The following is a 15,410-nucleotide window of genomic DNA, read 5'->3' on the forward strand; positions in this document are numbered from 1 at the left end:
TAACTTAAATGAGGACACAGAACGCCCTTTCCATGCAATACGGCTGAACAGAGGATGATTATTACACTCCAGCTGTACTATGAGTCTCCAAGGTAAGACAAAGGAGTTAGAGAGGGGTTGTCCACACATGTATGCAAGCACACACACACACCAGATAGTGCATTGTCTTAACGATGTACCTGACTGTAAGTGACTAACATAGACTGACCATACCATTTACTCTTTACAAGCATGAGACAGGACTATTTTATAAACCTGACTATATATAGAAAATCTAATGCATCTCAAGTGCAAGAGTTATTTTTGAAACATTGCTTCAGTGCAGTACACTGAGCTAAATTCAACTTTGTAGAGAAAGATAAAAATATTCAAACATCATATCATTTAAACAGGAGAATTAATTTTCTCAATGTCCCTAAATGACTGTTCCCATGGCAACCAATTTCCTCTAACTTCTCTAACATGGAAAGTTTATCAAAAGGATAATGTATTGTTGTGTTCCAGGTTGTAGCTATAAATGTGCAGTCTCTGACAAAACTTTCTAATTTCACAGGTTCCCAAAAGATCGCCAACCATGCAAAGAGAGGGGAAGAGAGAAGTGGCGGTGAAGACCAACTTGCAAGTGGAACTTGAATGCACCAAAAACATGAGAGCTGTCAGATTTGTGACGTTTATCGAACTTAACGTGGAACAAAGCAATACAATACAAAATTGTCCTTCGGATAACCTTCCAACCCTGAAACTGATATCAGAGGAAAATAGCCACCATCTGAATACGGTCTATGCTGAAAGTACTACCCTGTATTCCTGTATAGGGTTAGTTTGGTTGTGTATCCAACATTTACATGTGAAAACTGGATTTGAGAGCCTATGATCCCTAAAAGGTCACAACTGTGGTACTAAACTCACACACCCTCTCTTGGCATCAACCGAGTGTAGTCATTTGCATGGGACAACTGGGAGCTGTGTGAGGTGTTGTTGCAGATGTTTATTGTGTTTTCCTGATGAGCCCTGCCGGTGATGAGATGAAGCTGGCTGCAAGCGAGCTCTGCTGCACAGCTGACAGGTATTCTTCAGGGATCTGCCAAGTGCTGTTAGGATAACGTGAAGAACATCAGCCCAGGGGGGCACAGAAGGAAATGGTGTTCCTACTGCATTGCTGTGCTGTTTGCAGAATATCTCCTCTGTCTCACTCCCTCAACACTAACAATAAAGCAATGCCTCTGAACTATGGTTCAAAGGAATTTTATCCAATCGGTGACTTAAAAAAAAAAAATTTCTCAAATGAACTTAAGTTTGGCTTTTAACTTCAAGACATTGAAATAAAAAGTAGCCTAAATGTGCTTTGTGCAGGTTGATTCTTGGCTAAATTCACTTTATCCTTGAGGGCTAATTAAATGTGTTGAATGCATCTTATTCCTTCAAAAACTTTTCAAGTGAATGCAGTATGACTGCAGTGTGAACATGTGTTTTCTAATGCACAGTTTTGTTGCTGTGGTTATATTGTAGTCTGTAAAATTTCCAACAGGCCTAGTGCTATTAAAACAAACCCTTCACACAAATCATCACTATTTAAGAAGCTGGAAGCAGTTTGATAAATGACTTTAGCAATTAATCTGTTATCAAAATGATTGATGATTCAACTGACTGATCAATTGACTAACTAGTTACTGATCCCTAACTATTCTAGCATGGGTGACTTTAACACACAAGCTTGCACAGTATGTGGGTAGTAAGGGTTTCATGGCTGCCAGTTCCTCATCTCCAACTGAGCATGAACAAAGCCCGTCAGCAAGGGATACTTGTATCAGTAGACTCCTACAGCTCCACAGACAAGAAAAAAAATAAAAACAAAAAGGTGAATACAAAAGTATTTGCGTTATTCAAACAAATCGAAAAGCAGCTATTGTTACAAACTCTTAAGAATCTGATTTTTTAAAGGAGTGTAAGGATATATCAAGGTCTAGAATCCACATTATTTTCAATTTCCCATAATTATTTTGTACTCTTGAGGATTAAAGATCATTTCAAACACTCTAAAAGAAATTAAAAGCTTTAAGTATGTTAATAAAATTGACAGCAAGTCAATAGAACACTGGGATTTAGCTGAGACAATGCAATACATTACATAGTTCGTTAGTCAGCAGGATGCACAGCCAAAGAAGTATTAAACTATTCAGCATGTTTGTAACACTCAGATCAGACTCGGAAAGCGCTTCTTCACTGATGCACAAGGCAGGGAAAACACGATTATTAATTTCAAGTTTCTCTCTAATAGGGTTTAGGCAAAAGTTTAGATATTTGGTTCAAGATTGGATGCAAATGCATAGCGTGAAGCTGCGATTGTAAAAATCACAAAAAAAAAAACCATACACAATCGCCTCTTAAAGTTATAAACGTACAAAATAGCATTTTAGCTTATTTAGAGTTGGAAATTGAAGGTAATACGATTGTTATTAACTTGAAATTAAGACAACAGAAGCTGAGTGGTATTAAGAGTAAAGCCCTAAGTCTCACTGTCACAGTGAGGACCAGATTTCTTCTCACACAGGCTAAAAACAAGCAGGTGATGCCACTTGGGATATCACTGCAACACAATAGGTGGGGTCTTTTCAGTCGGCCACAATGCTTAATATTAATGCTTCTCGTGACAGTGGAAGGATTAACAATAGCTCATAAAAAAGACAGAGACAAGCAGCAGCAGACCGATGTGGGAGCATGAAGACAGAAGCAAGGTGAAGGAAGCAACAGAACTACAACGTGCCAGATCTAGATGCCAACAGCTTTAATACCATTTGGCACAAGTTCCTGCCACGAGCCCCAGCTCCAACACAGGCCTCAGGGTACAATCTAACACAAGCTGATAACTCTGCTTCCATAGCCAAGTTATTCCTTTAATTGAAAATCATCTTTTCGATACAACAGGGAGAGAGAGAAGCAGAAGCTAGCTCATTACAGACCACCGAGCAAAGCTTCTCACAAAGCAGTCTCAGCACAGCAAACCTGTCTGCACTTTGCACACAAGTAAGATGAATGAAGAACCTTATATATTATTCTATTATTTTTATCCAAAGTGATAACATGATTGCGGACATCTTTTATAAATTAACAGATTAGTGGGTTGTATGTATCCCATATGCACACAAATACTGAGCGTGACATGTAAACTGACAGAATCTACACAATTTAGCCTTTTTTTTTACAGCAAGAAGTAGCTAATTACTTCCTGCCCTGTGTTACATCTCTTGTGATACGAATGCTAATGAGCGCTTAATTACCCTAAAATATGTGAAGTAACTCTGCGATTGAGTCAGCAAATTTACTTTGAATCCGTTTTGGCAGCGCATTGCCAAATTGTGACTTTACACATAGCACATACAATATGTGACCTACATCAGGTGGTAGCTGCTGCACCCAGTATTACGAGTAAAGCAAAATAGATGTGTGAAGAAGGAAATGCCAAGGACCTGTTTTTCATGCTGGCATTTATAATCATGAGGCTGAAGTTATCTTTGAGGCACATGTCACTGTCTATGGTGAGAGAGCCACATGGCACAAAGACTGCACTGTCCTACCAAAAAGTAACAGTAATATTAGTCAAAGTTACTTCCAACCGCTCTTAGCTTCATCATCCACAGTCTAAAAACAATCATGTTGCACCATGCAACAACAACACCTTCAATTTAGCTAAAAAAAGCTCTTTAATATCAGCCAAGATTACTTGCACTTCTTTAAATAATGGACACCTCTACAAAGTTATGCAGTAAATTGCTGGAACAGAGGAAGGCAATTAACTTTACAGTATAATCCAGTAAACTTCTTTGCCACCAGGGCCACTGGTTTAGTCATCCAGAGAAAACAAAGGTCCAACCATTTTTTTGGCCTAAAGGTCCTTAGCTGCTGAAATGTACAGCCAGGCTGCTCTCCCAATGATTGCAAAGAGGAACTTCTTATAAGAATATGCACACAATGTATTCAGACAGTGACAAAACCATCATTTGGTCTTGTTTTTTTAAGTGGACTTTGCGTGTGCCGCGGTACCAAACCTGCATAGTACAAAGCAGCTCTCTAAATAATTAACTGCTGGACACACACACACTTTCTTCTAACGATTGCAAATGGACCTTAATTCCAACTCTTTTCTAAAAAAAATCTGCAGCATAATCAGTTTAGACAATGTCCCATTTGATATACTATATATCTGCATATGTTTCAAAGACAAAAGGAAAAATGTGATCAGAATAATAACAGTATAACACAGGAACTAAACTTCATCAAAAGTTAGTTGCATTAGCGCAGGCCAGATGGGAGCTCTCAGACACAATTTGGAGTCTGCAGCAAAACCAAACACTATGCATCTAATGTTGCATTTATACAATAGGTTAATCCATTGCAGTGTTTGCTAGCTTATTTCTTTTTGCTTTCAGTATCTCAGTTAGGTGGCTGCTAAAATGTGGGGCTTGTGGTTTCACAAAGGACTGCACATTTGATTTCAAATGCAGAGGAGGTATTTTTAACTACTGCTTCTAAACAGTGCGTGGCTGTCCTGTTCTGATAATCAGGTTGTTTGGTTGACCCTTGTCGAACACCTGTAGCTGGATCTGTGCATTACTTTAACTGACTTTGTAGTGCATTTGCTTTGTATTAGCATACAAAAGTAAATGAAGAAGGAGGATTACGTTTTAAAGTTTATGTAGAGGATATGATGGCCAGTAAAAATCCACTTTATGTCTCCGCAATCTGTGTCGTCGTCTTTCAGACAAAAGGGACTGTGGTGTCCGCTACAGCTGCAGAACGACTTCATCTAAATCCCTAAAGGTTGATCACAGACTAGACCTGCCACTCACTGGAATCTAAAATGCCTCCAGAGCTCACCAACATCTGAGCTGCAAGCCTCACACTTTATCAAGTATTTAGCCAGACATACACACACATTTACACACACATACAAACACACAAAAGGCCATTTCATCAAATGCCAGCCGCACTGAAAGGCTGTCTCTTGCTGCATGTGGCAGTCCCAAGCCCGTCTGCAACCACAATCAATGACTGACACCTCCATTACAAGTCCTCAAAACAACCCAAGGGACATTTTAAAGGTGACAAACGCAACATTAATATGGACTGCAGCTGATATTAATGTTGACATTTTTATAACCCGAATAGCCTCAGAGATGTTGAGCCCTATGATTTCTGCAATGCTTGAATCTGAGCTTCTGGGATTACAAATCTCAAAACCAATACCGAAGGCTACAGTGACTGGAAACATAACTATGGGGAAGTTTAGTTAGGCAAGATAAATACGTTCAGTATAGAGAAGGCACTGCAGCTTATGGGGCTTCTGTAACAGTTTGCGTGTTGATGCCATTGGGACTCATCTTTACGTTATGCATTCAGCCAAAAGTCATACCTGTCAACAGCTTAGAGCTAGACTCTGTCGTCTGAGGTGCTAAGGAAGCGAGTTCTCCCCCAGGAGCGAGTCCTTTTGGCCCATGCTTGACACACAGAAACAGACAGGTCACCCAGTGTCAGCTCAGCCACTGGCAGGCTGGCACAGAGTCAGCTCAGCTGCAAGCTCATCACTCTGGTAGAATGAAAGCCTCAGCCAGAGTGGCCCGCGAGTTGTTGTTGTTGTTAAGAACTCTCAATGGAAACCGAGCTGACAGTCTTATATTCACTGCTAATTCTTTTCTCTAGTTTTTATTCCTAGACAATAAGCTTTGTTTCCACAAACCAATTGAGCAGCTTATTCTGCCTCAAGCTCCTGTCGCCTGTGAAGGAAAACACTAATCTAAAGAAAAGAAATGCTTTCTGACTTTTATGGCTGAGTATCTGAAAAGTACACATTCAAAAATAAGCAAACCCGATTGACAAATCACTCTGCTCACACTACTGAGGATTGGCTTTGCACTCATAGTAGTGTGGCATTTTTAACTCTGAGCTTTGTCTGAGTAAGCCACAGGAAATTACGTATCGGTGCCAATTGCTACAGAATTACATTTTGTTGAGGTTAAGACGAAACTGTTCAGATGTTAAAATAAGCTGATGTTTATAATTACAACCCAATAGCTTTAGAAAACTACGTTAAATGGCTGCCCCATATCATATCACAGCTTAAAGGTTCTAATATTTTAGAGGAGACATATGAAACCTAAAAATTAATTAAACTTCCTTTGAGTAACTTATTATAAGACTCAAGTTTGTTAAGTATTAACCTTAAATATGATTGTTTGGCTCAGTTGATGTTGATGATGGCGTTGGACTTAACAGAGCATCCTTATAGCCTTTTCTGTATATGTGAGTGACTAATTTGGGTTGTTTCTATTACTCAGCTACGCAGGCAGGTGGCCTTCAGTACCCTCGGTATTGATTGTGGACATGCAAAGCAGCTTGTGCATTGTCTGAAAAGTGTCTTGCTGTGCTGCTTTTGCTCGCTTGACAGATGGCTGTTGGTGTGTAACAAGCCAATGTGAAACAAAGGTCACTGATCTAGACATGTGCTATTACATAATTTAGATACAGTTGGATGGTAGTTTCCATCCCTAGGTGGAGCTATGAGGGAGATATTAACATACGGTAGCAGGTGTGGCAATTCTAACGTTTCTGCTTCTTACATAGAATGCAGAGGTAAATCCAAATGGCATCGGGTGGAGCATAAAATAAAATGACTGTTGTCTCATTTCACGGTGTTTGGTCAATAGACTTAACGGAAAGTGAGAATTATGTGCCCAAACGATCAAAAGGGAGGGTTACACTAAAATGGACACAGCGTTTACACATTACGTGGTGAAATTTCACATGGTTCAATAATATACACAATTACGTCTCCTAACATCTTTGGTACACAACAGTCAAAGTTACAACCCAAGCTAAATGGTTACTGGTTAATTCTGACCCTACATCAACACCGCTGCACAGTCTATTCTCTGCTACAGATTGTAAACTGCCATAATACTGCACATTTTGCATCAATTACTCAGGTTTAGTACTTGGTGAGAGGAATATTTTCAAACTGCACAGGCACCAAACAATAAGGTGTTGCAGACACAAAAATGCATAAAACAAAGTTATTTTTAATACCCTGATCATATGTGGTGCAAACCTCAAAGACATACAATCCTAGACTAAACTGGTGTGACTTTTTCCATGTACACTTATTTTAGTCAAATTATATTTGACTTTTAAGATTATTCAGAGAATTCAAGATTCAAAGAATTTCAAAAAGTCCAGAGGAACATTGCTTTGCCTTGTTACGGCTGCTGTCTGCTCCAAAAGGAAAAACAAAATGAAAAAAAAAAAAAAAAAAAAGACTGAACCACACCCTTATAGAATGGATGCAAACTAGTCACCCTTTGAACTAATGTGGTGATGTTCACATGTATTTATTTGGTAAATGCTTAGGTATTCTAGAGGAAACACTGACATACTGAAAATAAGTGGGGCTGGTTCTTAAAGCACTTCAGGCAACACATTTGTGTGTCCCATCATGTAGAGAAACATCTTGCCCAAACGTGCAGACTACATTCTGATGGTAACATTTTGCAACACCAGCCTGTCTCTCCAGAGGTTACAGTATAAACAAAAACAGATGAGACCACGAACGAGGACAAGCCCATGCAAACAGTACACGTGATTTCAAAGGTTGATGACTAATTTCTGATTCCTAACATGTTAAATGATAAGCACTCTTCTGATTTTACTTGTACTTTGCTTTGTTTCTGACTAAACAAACGCATGGTAACAAATAATGCACTTTATTTACAAGTTAAGACACAAATCCCAAGGTTAACCTGCACACTACCGCCTCTTTCTGTTCTCTCCCTCACCTCGAACTTCTGGACGACCGTGACACTTAAACAAAACGTCGAAGTGTTCTACCTTTGTTTGAGTTGAGAGGCATGAAGAAATAAGTGTGAAACCACTTAGCTATGCACTGATTAAATAGGCCAGCTGCCATTTGTCTTCTCCATCATCTCACAGCAAGCCATTGGGAGCTGTACTATTAGAATTGCCTCACCAAGCAACACAGCAGAGTTAATATATAATTCCCTTTCAGAATGAATAATAGCATAGTCATCCTGACCTCCAAAGAGAGAAGAGGAGGATGATGGCCAAACTTTTGACAAAGAGGCAATGTCTAATGAAAACAAAACTCTAAAGAGTAGTCTCAAAGATCAATGCATTTGAGTTTCTGAATTTGGTTTGTGCAAGAAGCCCATAAACCAGTAGTAAGCCATGAGAGTACAATTTACAACATCCAGTGAAGCCACGAAGAAGGTTTAGCACACAGGGAGCATAAATTGTGGTCCAATTCAGGTTTTAAGTAACATTTATGCATTGCTGACTTACAGAAAATGGATAGTATTTTGTTTGGAAGCCTGCAGGACAGCTCAATAAATACAGCAGCATTGTATTAAAAAGAGGGGGGGTAGGAAAACTGAGCAGGATGATGTGCCAGGTGGAGGGTGTAATCAACATTCTGCATGCAAAAACATTCTGGGACACAAATCTCCCCTATGCAGTATATTCGTGGGCAAAGGTGCTGGATTGATAGTCTACAACACTAGCATGTAACGCAGACCAAACAAAGATGAAAATGTTTTGTTACACATCTGACAAGGGGGGGGAGTCACCCCTCTTGTGCTGGACTCCACAGCATCTTCCTACCTCTTCTGGTTCCATCCTATTAATCAGCTGGTTTATTTCACTCTAGTATAAGCAACCGGTCTCTGATCTTGTCGGCTCAGCTTTTTTTCTTGGATGAAGCTTTAGTTTTTTTTCTTGTTCTATAACAGGAACGGTGTAGTTAATATTGTTGCATGCGTTGTTATGTCAGAATTAATAGCGACAATATCTGGCAGGGAGTACAGTGATGACAAAAGCCATACTTTCTCCCTTTTCATATTTATTGTGCCTCAGACAAGTAATTCTCTGAAAGAAATGAAATAAAATCAACTCCTAGTATATAAAACCAAAAAGTAAATTGATAAAAAGCTATAACTCAAATTCAACTCTCATACTTCACACCAAATTGCTCCAGCGCTTTAACAATAATATACGAGAAAGGGAACTTACACACAGACACACAGTTAGAATTTATGTAGTAACCCAGACCTCATTTTAATTGCAACCATATTTGTTAGCCTACTGCACTTGTGGGTGGGAGATTTTCCTGGGTTCAGGGTGGGGGCTTCACAAATGACTTACAGCCTCAGTGAAGAGGCGAAGCAACTGCATCTCTATTTTCTGCTCTTAATGTATCACTCTGCAATAACCTGTTCCAAATGAGAGCTGTCTAGAGGTGTCTGTCCTGTTGGTCTGCAGCCTCACAGCACACCATTGTAAAAATGTGAATCATAGCCCCATGAGAGTAAATGCTTAGATCACAGCGTGTATGTGTGTGTGTTCAATTGTCTTCTTAGATAAGTTCCACGTCTGTCATCTGACCTTCAGGAAGCAGCATTTCCTGACTGCCCAAACCTGTAACCGCAAGCTAGAAGAAAGTAACTGTTGCTCAAAACAGCCACAGCACTGTCTACGTTCTGACCTGGTATTATGTCACTTTACCTAAAGCGAAATAACAAAGAAAGAATTGTCAAGGGTAACATGTCTCAAGGCAGCAAATGTTCCCAAGGGTAATCGCCGCAAAGGTTATATGTGGATCCAGTCCTGTTGCTCAGCGTTTCCTGGTCTGCTTTCTAGATCCACAAGCCTCTGAAGTATCTCTTAAGGAACAGAAACATTCTGATGAAATAGAATTAATGAGGCAACACTTGAAATTAGCATCAAAAAGTACTTCTAGTAAATTCATCACAGAACTAGGAGACAGCTAAAAAAACATTTCCCTGAGGTGCTGTTAAATCACTTTTGAAATGCCACAAGAATAACTAGGCTTCAAAACTTTCAATCCCTTTGATTTGTGCCAGGCTGGTTGGAAGTTGACAAGAAAAAAAAAAAACGTATAATGAAATTAGCTCAGGGTCAAGAAAGATATCATTTTAACATTTCTTTAACAAATGGATCACTCTATTTGTCTTTTATGATGTCAATGTGACTCAATGAATGAGGTCAAGTCCAAAAGTCCAAAGCCTTAACTACCACTTGAAGTTTGTCAGTATTTCTCTCTGTATGTGACAAAATGTTCATTTGTGAATGTTGATTTATTATGTTGATTTAGCAGCGTGAACATAGTAGTGGATCTCAAGACTTCATTTGGAGGAGGAAGTTGAGCTGATGGCTCAGGGTAATAGCAATCCCAAAAAAACAACGTGCAAAGCAATAACGTGTATTGCCTCTGGTGAAATAGGGAAGATTCCAGTTGCATGAAGGAACAGTTCCCAAAACTGGGTCGAGGAGCTCACGCACCAAACCCTGGTCAATACGAAGTCTTAAAACACGACTGTATTAAAATGCTGGAAAAATGTTTTAAGACTAAAGGGGATCGGCTTCTGACCAGTGTTAAACCGTTGTAAGCGTCTGTCACCCTAGTTTTCGGGTAATAAAGACTGGTGTTATATAACCAAGCTCTTAATACAACTAACCTGGCTGGTTTACCAAAAAGCTGCTTCTGCTGAAGACAATCAGCTAATAAGATCTTTAGTTGCCACACAGAAAAGCACAACAAGCCACAGAGAACATCACAGCACAACAAGGAAGAGGGAGACCCACGCAAAACCATAATCGTGGAGAATTTTAAAATTATTGCTGCGACACCAAACTAATATAGTTTAGTTCCAACCTTGGTTATTGTGTTAAAACCTCCCTAATCAGCCAAATACTGTGATACAAGTCAAATGGTGTGATAACAAAACTCTTTATCACTGCTATGGTCTATGTAAGAAGACAGCAGCATTTATTATTAATAGTTTTGTGAAAATTCTAAGGAGACAGTGGTGCTACACACACTAATAAAGCCATGGGGCCATTATGAGAGTAGTAAATGGTATGACAAAAGTTTTGCTGAAACAGAAATAGGTCCATGGCGTGCACAGCCAGCATAAGAGGGCTCAGAGAGAGCTCATTAGTGCTTCTTGGTCAACACACGGAGTATTAAAAGTGCAATGGCTGTGCACCCACCATTTCTCTACAACAGTGATATGGCAGCTGCTTCTCTTTCTACTAATGACTTATCCACTCTTGCGTTCAGTGAGCCCCATGAGATTTTTCGGCTAGATTGTGGAAGAGTCCTGCTTTTCAAAATATCATGGATATTTCGGAAATATATCGATGCACCCCATGGCATCAGAATAGTAGCCTATACTTTCCATGCACGGGCATATAATAATTTGAGACAAATGGCCGACAGGCACGTGTAGTATGGACTGGAATGAATATATGAGAGCTCAGCTGTAAATCAAGATGTCAATCAAAGCTGTAGTATAACCTGCTGAACATATCTAGCAGTCAGCATCAGCATCTCTTGCCCAGCTGCATGCCTTACAACAATACACAGGAGGTGGGGCCTATTACACAGGTAAAAAATAACACATTCTTGTGAAAGACATGTGTAATGTGCTCCTTTACTGGCTGAACAGAACCAAGCTGTTTAATAAGAATCATTCCCTTTATACTAGTATTATTAGCGATTCAAGTGTGGCACAGTGAGAATGAAGCAAAACTTCGCTGACAGATGGTTTATGAAGCTGTGACCAAATGATGTTGCAAAAGAAATTTCCACAAAACTCTCGAGATTACAAAAGGATTCCAAAGAATGTTCAAAAATGTCATCTGAAATTAGACCTCCGCACACACTCGTTGGTTCACAGATAAAAAACTGCCTAGAAATAAATGAAACCCTGTGGTCCGACCCCAAATATTCCAATTTCTTTAGAATCAGTTTAAAAAAGTAGCCACAAATACTGTTTGGACTTGTTTGGCAGTAAACATGCAGAAATACATTTTACTGATCTGTACTTTGACACCACGAATAAAATGAGGTTGCAGTACTTTTCCAAAGGAGGTTTTTAGTATCGCGATAAGACTTAGGAACTACTGATACTTCTGTGAGGATGCGTGTTCCCTGTTGTTAAATAAAATCCCCTGAGGAGAGCAGAAGCTAAACGGGACGGGGCTCTCAGGACAGGACTCCAGGTTACAAAGATGAGGAAGTGGCTCTAAAGAAGCTGGATATGCTTTTAGCCGTAAACACAAACAAGCAAAAACAAACAAACAAACAAAAAAGTTAAGAGCTTCAAGTCATGGGAAGCCTGTTCAAAGCTAGTTGGTTCGTAGCGAAGGCCCCATAACACAGGAAACTGCGTTCCGACTAGGCGCGCCTCAAACCATTCCCGATCCACACTCAGTCCTCTTCCTCACAAAAGACACACATCCCCCTCGGCTCGGATTTTAGGCAAACTGGCTGACAAACAAGTACCCCGAGCCGCGAGCTTCGCGTCCCCACACTTTGGGACAAAAGACACGCGTAAAGTGCCGCATTCCGTCAAGTGGGCAACAAATCCACCGGCCCCCGTTTCCAATCACACTCCTTCCCCAAACTTGAGCAGTCAGAGAGCACAGAGCTACGACGAGCTAACGATGGAGCGTGCAAGTTTTCCTACGTACCGACACCATACTTTTCCTTCTTGGTGGGAACCCAGCGAGACATCCTCAGCGTCGGGACGTCCTCGAGTTCTCGTTGTCCTTGTCAGAAAAGGTCCAGATGTGACCTCTTGGCGTCTAAGTGGACTTTGTGTTTGTTTTGTTTTTGTTTTTTTGGTCAGTTTTCTCTGAGCTTTGAGGAGCCACTCCGAGCAGCCATTTTCCACCAGTGACAGGACGCTCCGCAAGGGGGAGGAAGGGAACACACGTTTTTCAGCCTGTAGGCGTCCGGACACCTCGGGTCCTGCTGAGCTTCCAGTTGTGCTGTTCAGCGCTGAGGCGGAAACTGGCGAAAAGTTGGTTAGTTTGCTCCGGATTCATCTGCAGCAATAACGCTAGCAGTTCCCTTTACGAAAGATACATTTATCACTAACTTAATGTTTTTTTTTCTTTCACACAAACTACACGTCACAATAAAATGCATAAAGAAATAAAAATCCAAATTTATACATTATTAATATAAATGGTTATTCAAAATACTAATAGGCCTGAGCTGTAGCCTGGCAATACGTTGTATTATTAACTTAGTTAATTTATACAACAATAGCACATAGAGTTATGAAAGTTATGTACATAAGTCTACATATGAATTTTAAAAAAAGCAATGAATGTTGTGAATTGAGTTAAACTGGGTCTAACTGCTAAATACACTCACTGGCCACTTTATTAGGTACACCGGTACAATCTAATGCAAACCAAAAGGACGGCTGTGCCAAGAATTCTACTTTACCAATGTTTTAATTGTTCGGTCAGTTTTTAATCTTTGGCCAACGTATTTAAAATGAATGAGGGGTCTAAAACATTAGCACCAACTCTTAATGAGATGCACTGCAGTACAACTCCACAACCTGCTATGACTTCAATAATAACACATAGTAGAATTATCACCTTTCTGACAGTAAAATTCTAACAGTCAGAATTTTCCACTTGACTCAGCTTGACCTGTATACATATATTTAATTTAATTGAATTGACAGGTCACATTCATTAAATAAACTATTTATTTAAAATGTTCATATTATAAAAAATTACGTATTCAGTACACCCTGGTAATGTGTGTTTTTCATTACCACATGGTAAAAACCACAGAGATGTTTCTTGTGATTAAATCTCCAACAGACTTATATGCAGAGTAACATGTGGTCTTTGTCCATTTCCTTCCTGCTGAGTGTTGAAGCTGTAGGGGCCTAAAGTGAGCCTGCTACTCTGAGCAGTGTTGTGATGCCGGGGGGAGCTAAGGGATGCACCTGGTGCACACATTTAGACCTGCTCGGTTTTATTCATGTTGTTTGCATAAATGTTGCATCCTTTGGTTTGCATCCTATGACTAGAGACGCCTCACACACTGACGGTATGACCCCATGGCCTCCTCTGCCCTCACTTAAACAACTTGCTGTATTGGAGGATTTCCAGCAGAGGGCACTGCTGCATGCTAACGTATTCAATACTTAATTGTATTCTTGCTCAGTGGGGTTTTTGATTTGTTTTAATGTTATCCCTCATTTAGTGCAAACAGAAAATACAATTTCTATCACACTATTGCACATTTCTGCTGCTTGTAGCATGTAGCACAGCTTGATAATGTGTCTTAAAGCAGGTCACAGCAATTGATATTTAAGACATCACTGCCTTATCTCTGTCTTTGAAAGGCGTTCAGAAAATGTTATTCCACCTAGTGGGACTAAAGTTGCTTTGAAAGATGTCTGGGGACTGTTAATCCACTGAAAAACACTGAAATTCATTAAACATCAAAGCAACTGCCAGTTCATTTTCAGAAGAAGCTGTGACGTTGGAGATCTGTGTTAAACTGTATCGAATTACTTTTGAGTCCAGAAGAACTGTCCAAAAAGTAATAAACTGAAAGAAAATAAACGGAATCCTAAAAAATTCAAATAGAAAAAAAAAAAAACACCTCAAATGCAAATCTGACAATAGTACTGTGCAATACATAAATCAAATTGTTGATAAAGTCTTTCTGAAAAATATTTAATGAATAATTTATAAGGTTTAATTAACAGTATTGGACATTTTCCTAAATCAGACAATGTTAGGCATTAATCATATTAAATTACAATCATCAAGTTATACGGTCTAAAAAGATTCAAGAGTGTGTGAAACAGTCTGTCAGGGATCCCTGTTGGGGATATAATAAATTCAGTATAATTAATGTGCAGCTGAGTGTCATTCATCAGGCTATACAGTAAGTACAGTCAGCTACACTACACTGCATATTCTGATGATAAGAACTCTCAAGTACTTTACACATAGTAAATGCCAATCTATGTCCTCAGGCTCACTTTTAATTTGTATATTTGTTTTCCAACATGGTTGTTATTCTATTATAATAAATTAGAGTGATCGTATGTGAGTGCAGTGAAAAGAAACAAGCAGAAAAGGCTGCAGAGAACAAGAGAGTAACAACTGGCCATTTTAGAGGAAAGGAGAAATAAATGGTTGACCTTATTTTTTACTCTGTAAAGTAAAATACATGAAGTTTGATTGCATCCTATACCTACCTGCGTTTTCTCTTCATCCGTGCAATTCTCATTTAGAAATGTTGGTGTCTGGTTTGACAGTAGCTGATGACATTAATGATGGAAACATTCTGTGTGTATTTAATATACTGTATGTTACATAGTTAATTTCATATTAACAAAAAAATATGGTAACTACGATAAATGTTATTGATGAATACAGTTCTTACCAACAGACGCTTCTAATTTACCAGAGACACAGGAAGCAGTTTTGGATGTTGTTTTTGAGCTGATATTGGTACAAAAGGACTTCAGCAGCTGCAGCAGGAAGTTTTTCTG

At 39.3% G+C, this 15,410-nt stretch overlaps 2 protein-coding genes across 3 annotated transcripts in view; one reads left to right on the forward strand and one right to left on the reverse strand.

Moving 5' to 3' along the window:
* Positions 1–3,786, forward strand: part of LOC137105333 (inhibitory synaptic factor 2A) — a 90,707-nt gene extending 86,921 nt beyond the window's left edge. The window contains exon 4 of the mRNA XM_067487368.1: positions 554–3,786. Within this exon, the coding sequence (XP_067343469.1) occupies positions 554–608 (55 nt within the window). The 3' untranslated portion in view covers positions 609–3,786. The remainder of the gene's footprint in view (positions 1–553) is intronic.
* dock1 (dedicator of cytokinesis 1) overlaps positions 1–12,839 on the reverse strand; it is a 165,908-nt gene extending 153,069 nt beyond the window's left edge. Inside the window, exon 1 of one of the 2 annotated variants that reach the window (XM_067487363.1) lies at positions 12,562–12,839. In XM_067487363.1, coding sequence (XP_067343464.1) covers positions 12,562–12,604 — 43 coding nt within the window. In that variant the 5' untranslated portion in view covers positions 12,605–12,839. The remainder of the gene's footprint in view (positions 1–12,561) is intronic. The other variant, XM_067487364.1, reaches the window with a different exon arrangement.
* Positions 12,840–15,410: the final 2,571 nt, after the last annotated feature.

Source organism: Channa argus, chromosome 20, assembly GCF_033026475.1.
Source record: "Channa argus isolate prfri chromosome 20, Channa argus male v1.0, whole genome shotgun sequence".
NCBI lineage: Eukaryota > Metazoa > Chordata > Actinopteri > Anabantiformes > Channidae > Channa > Channa argus.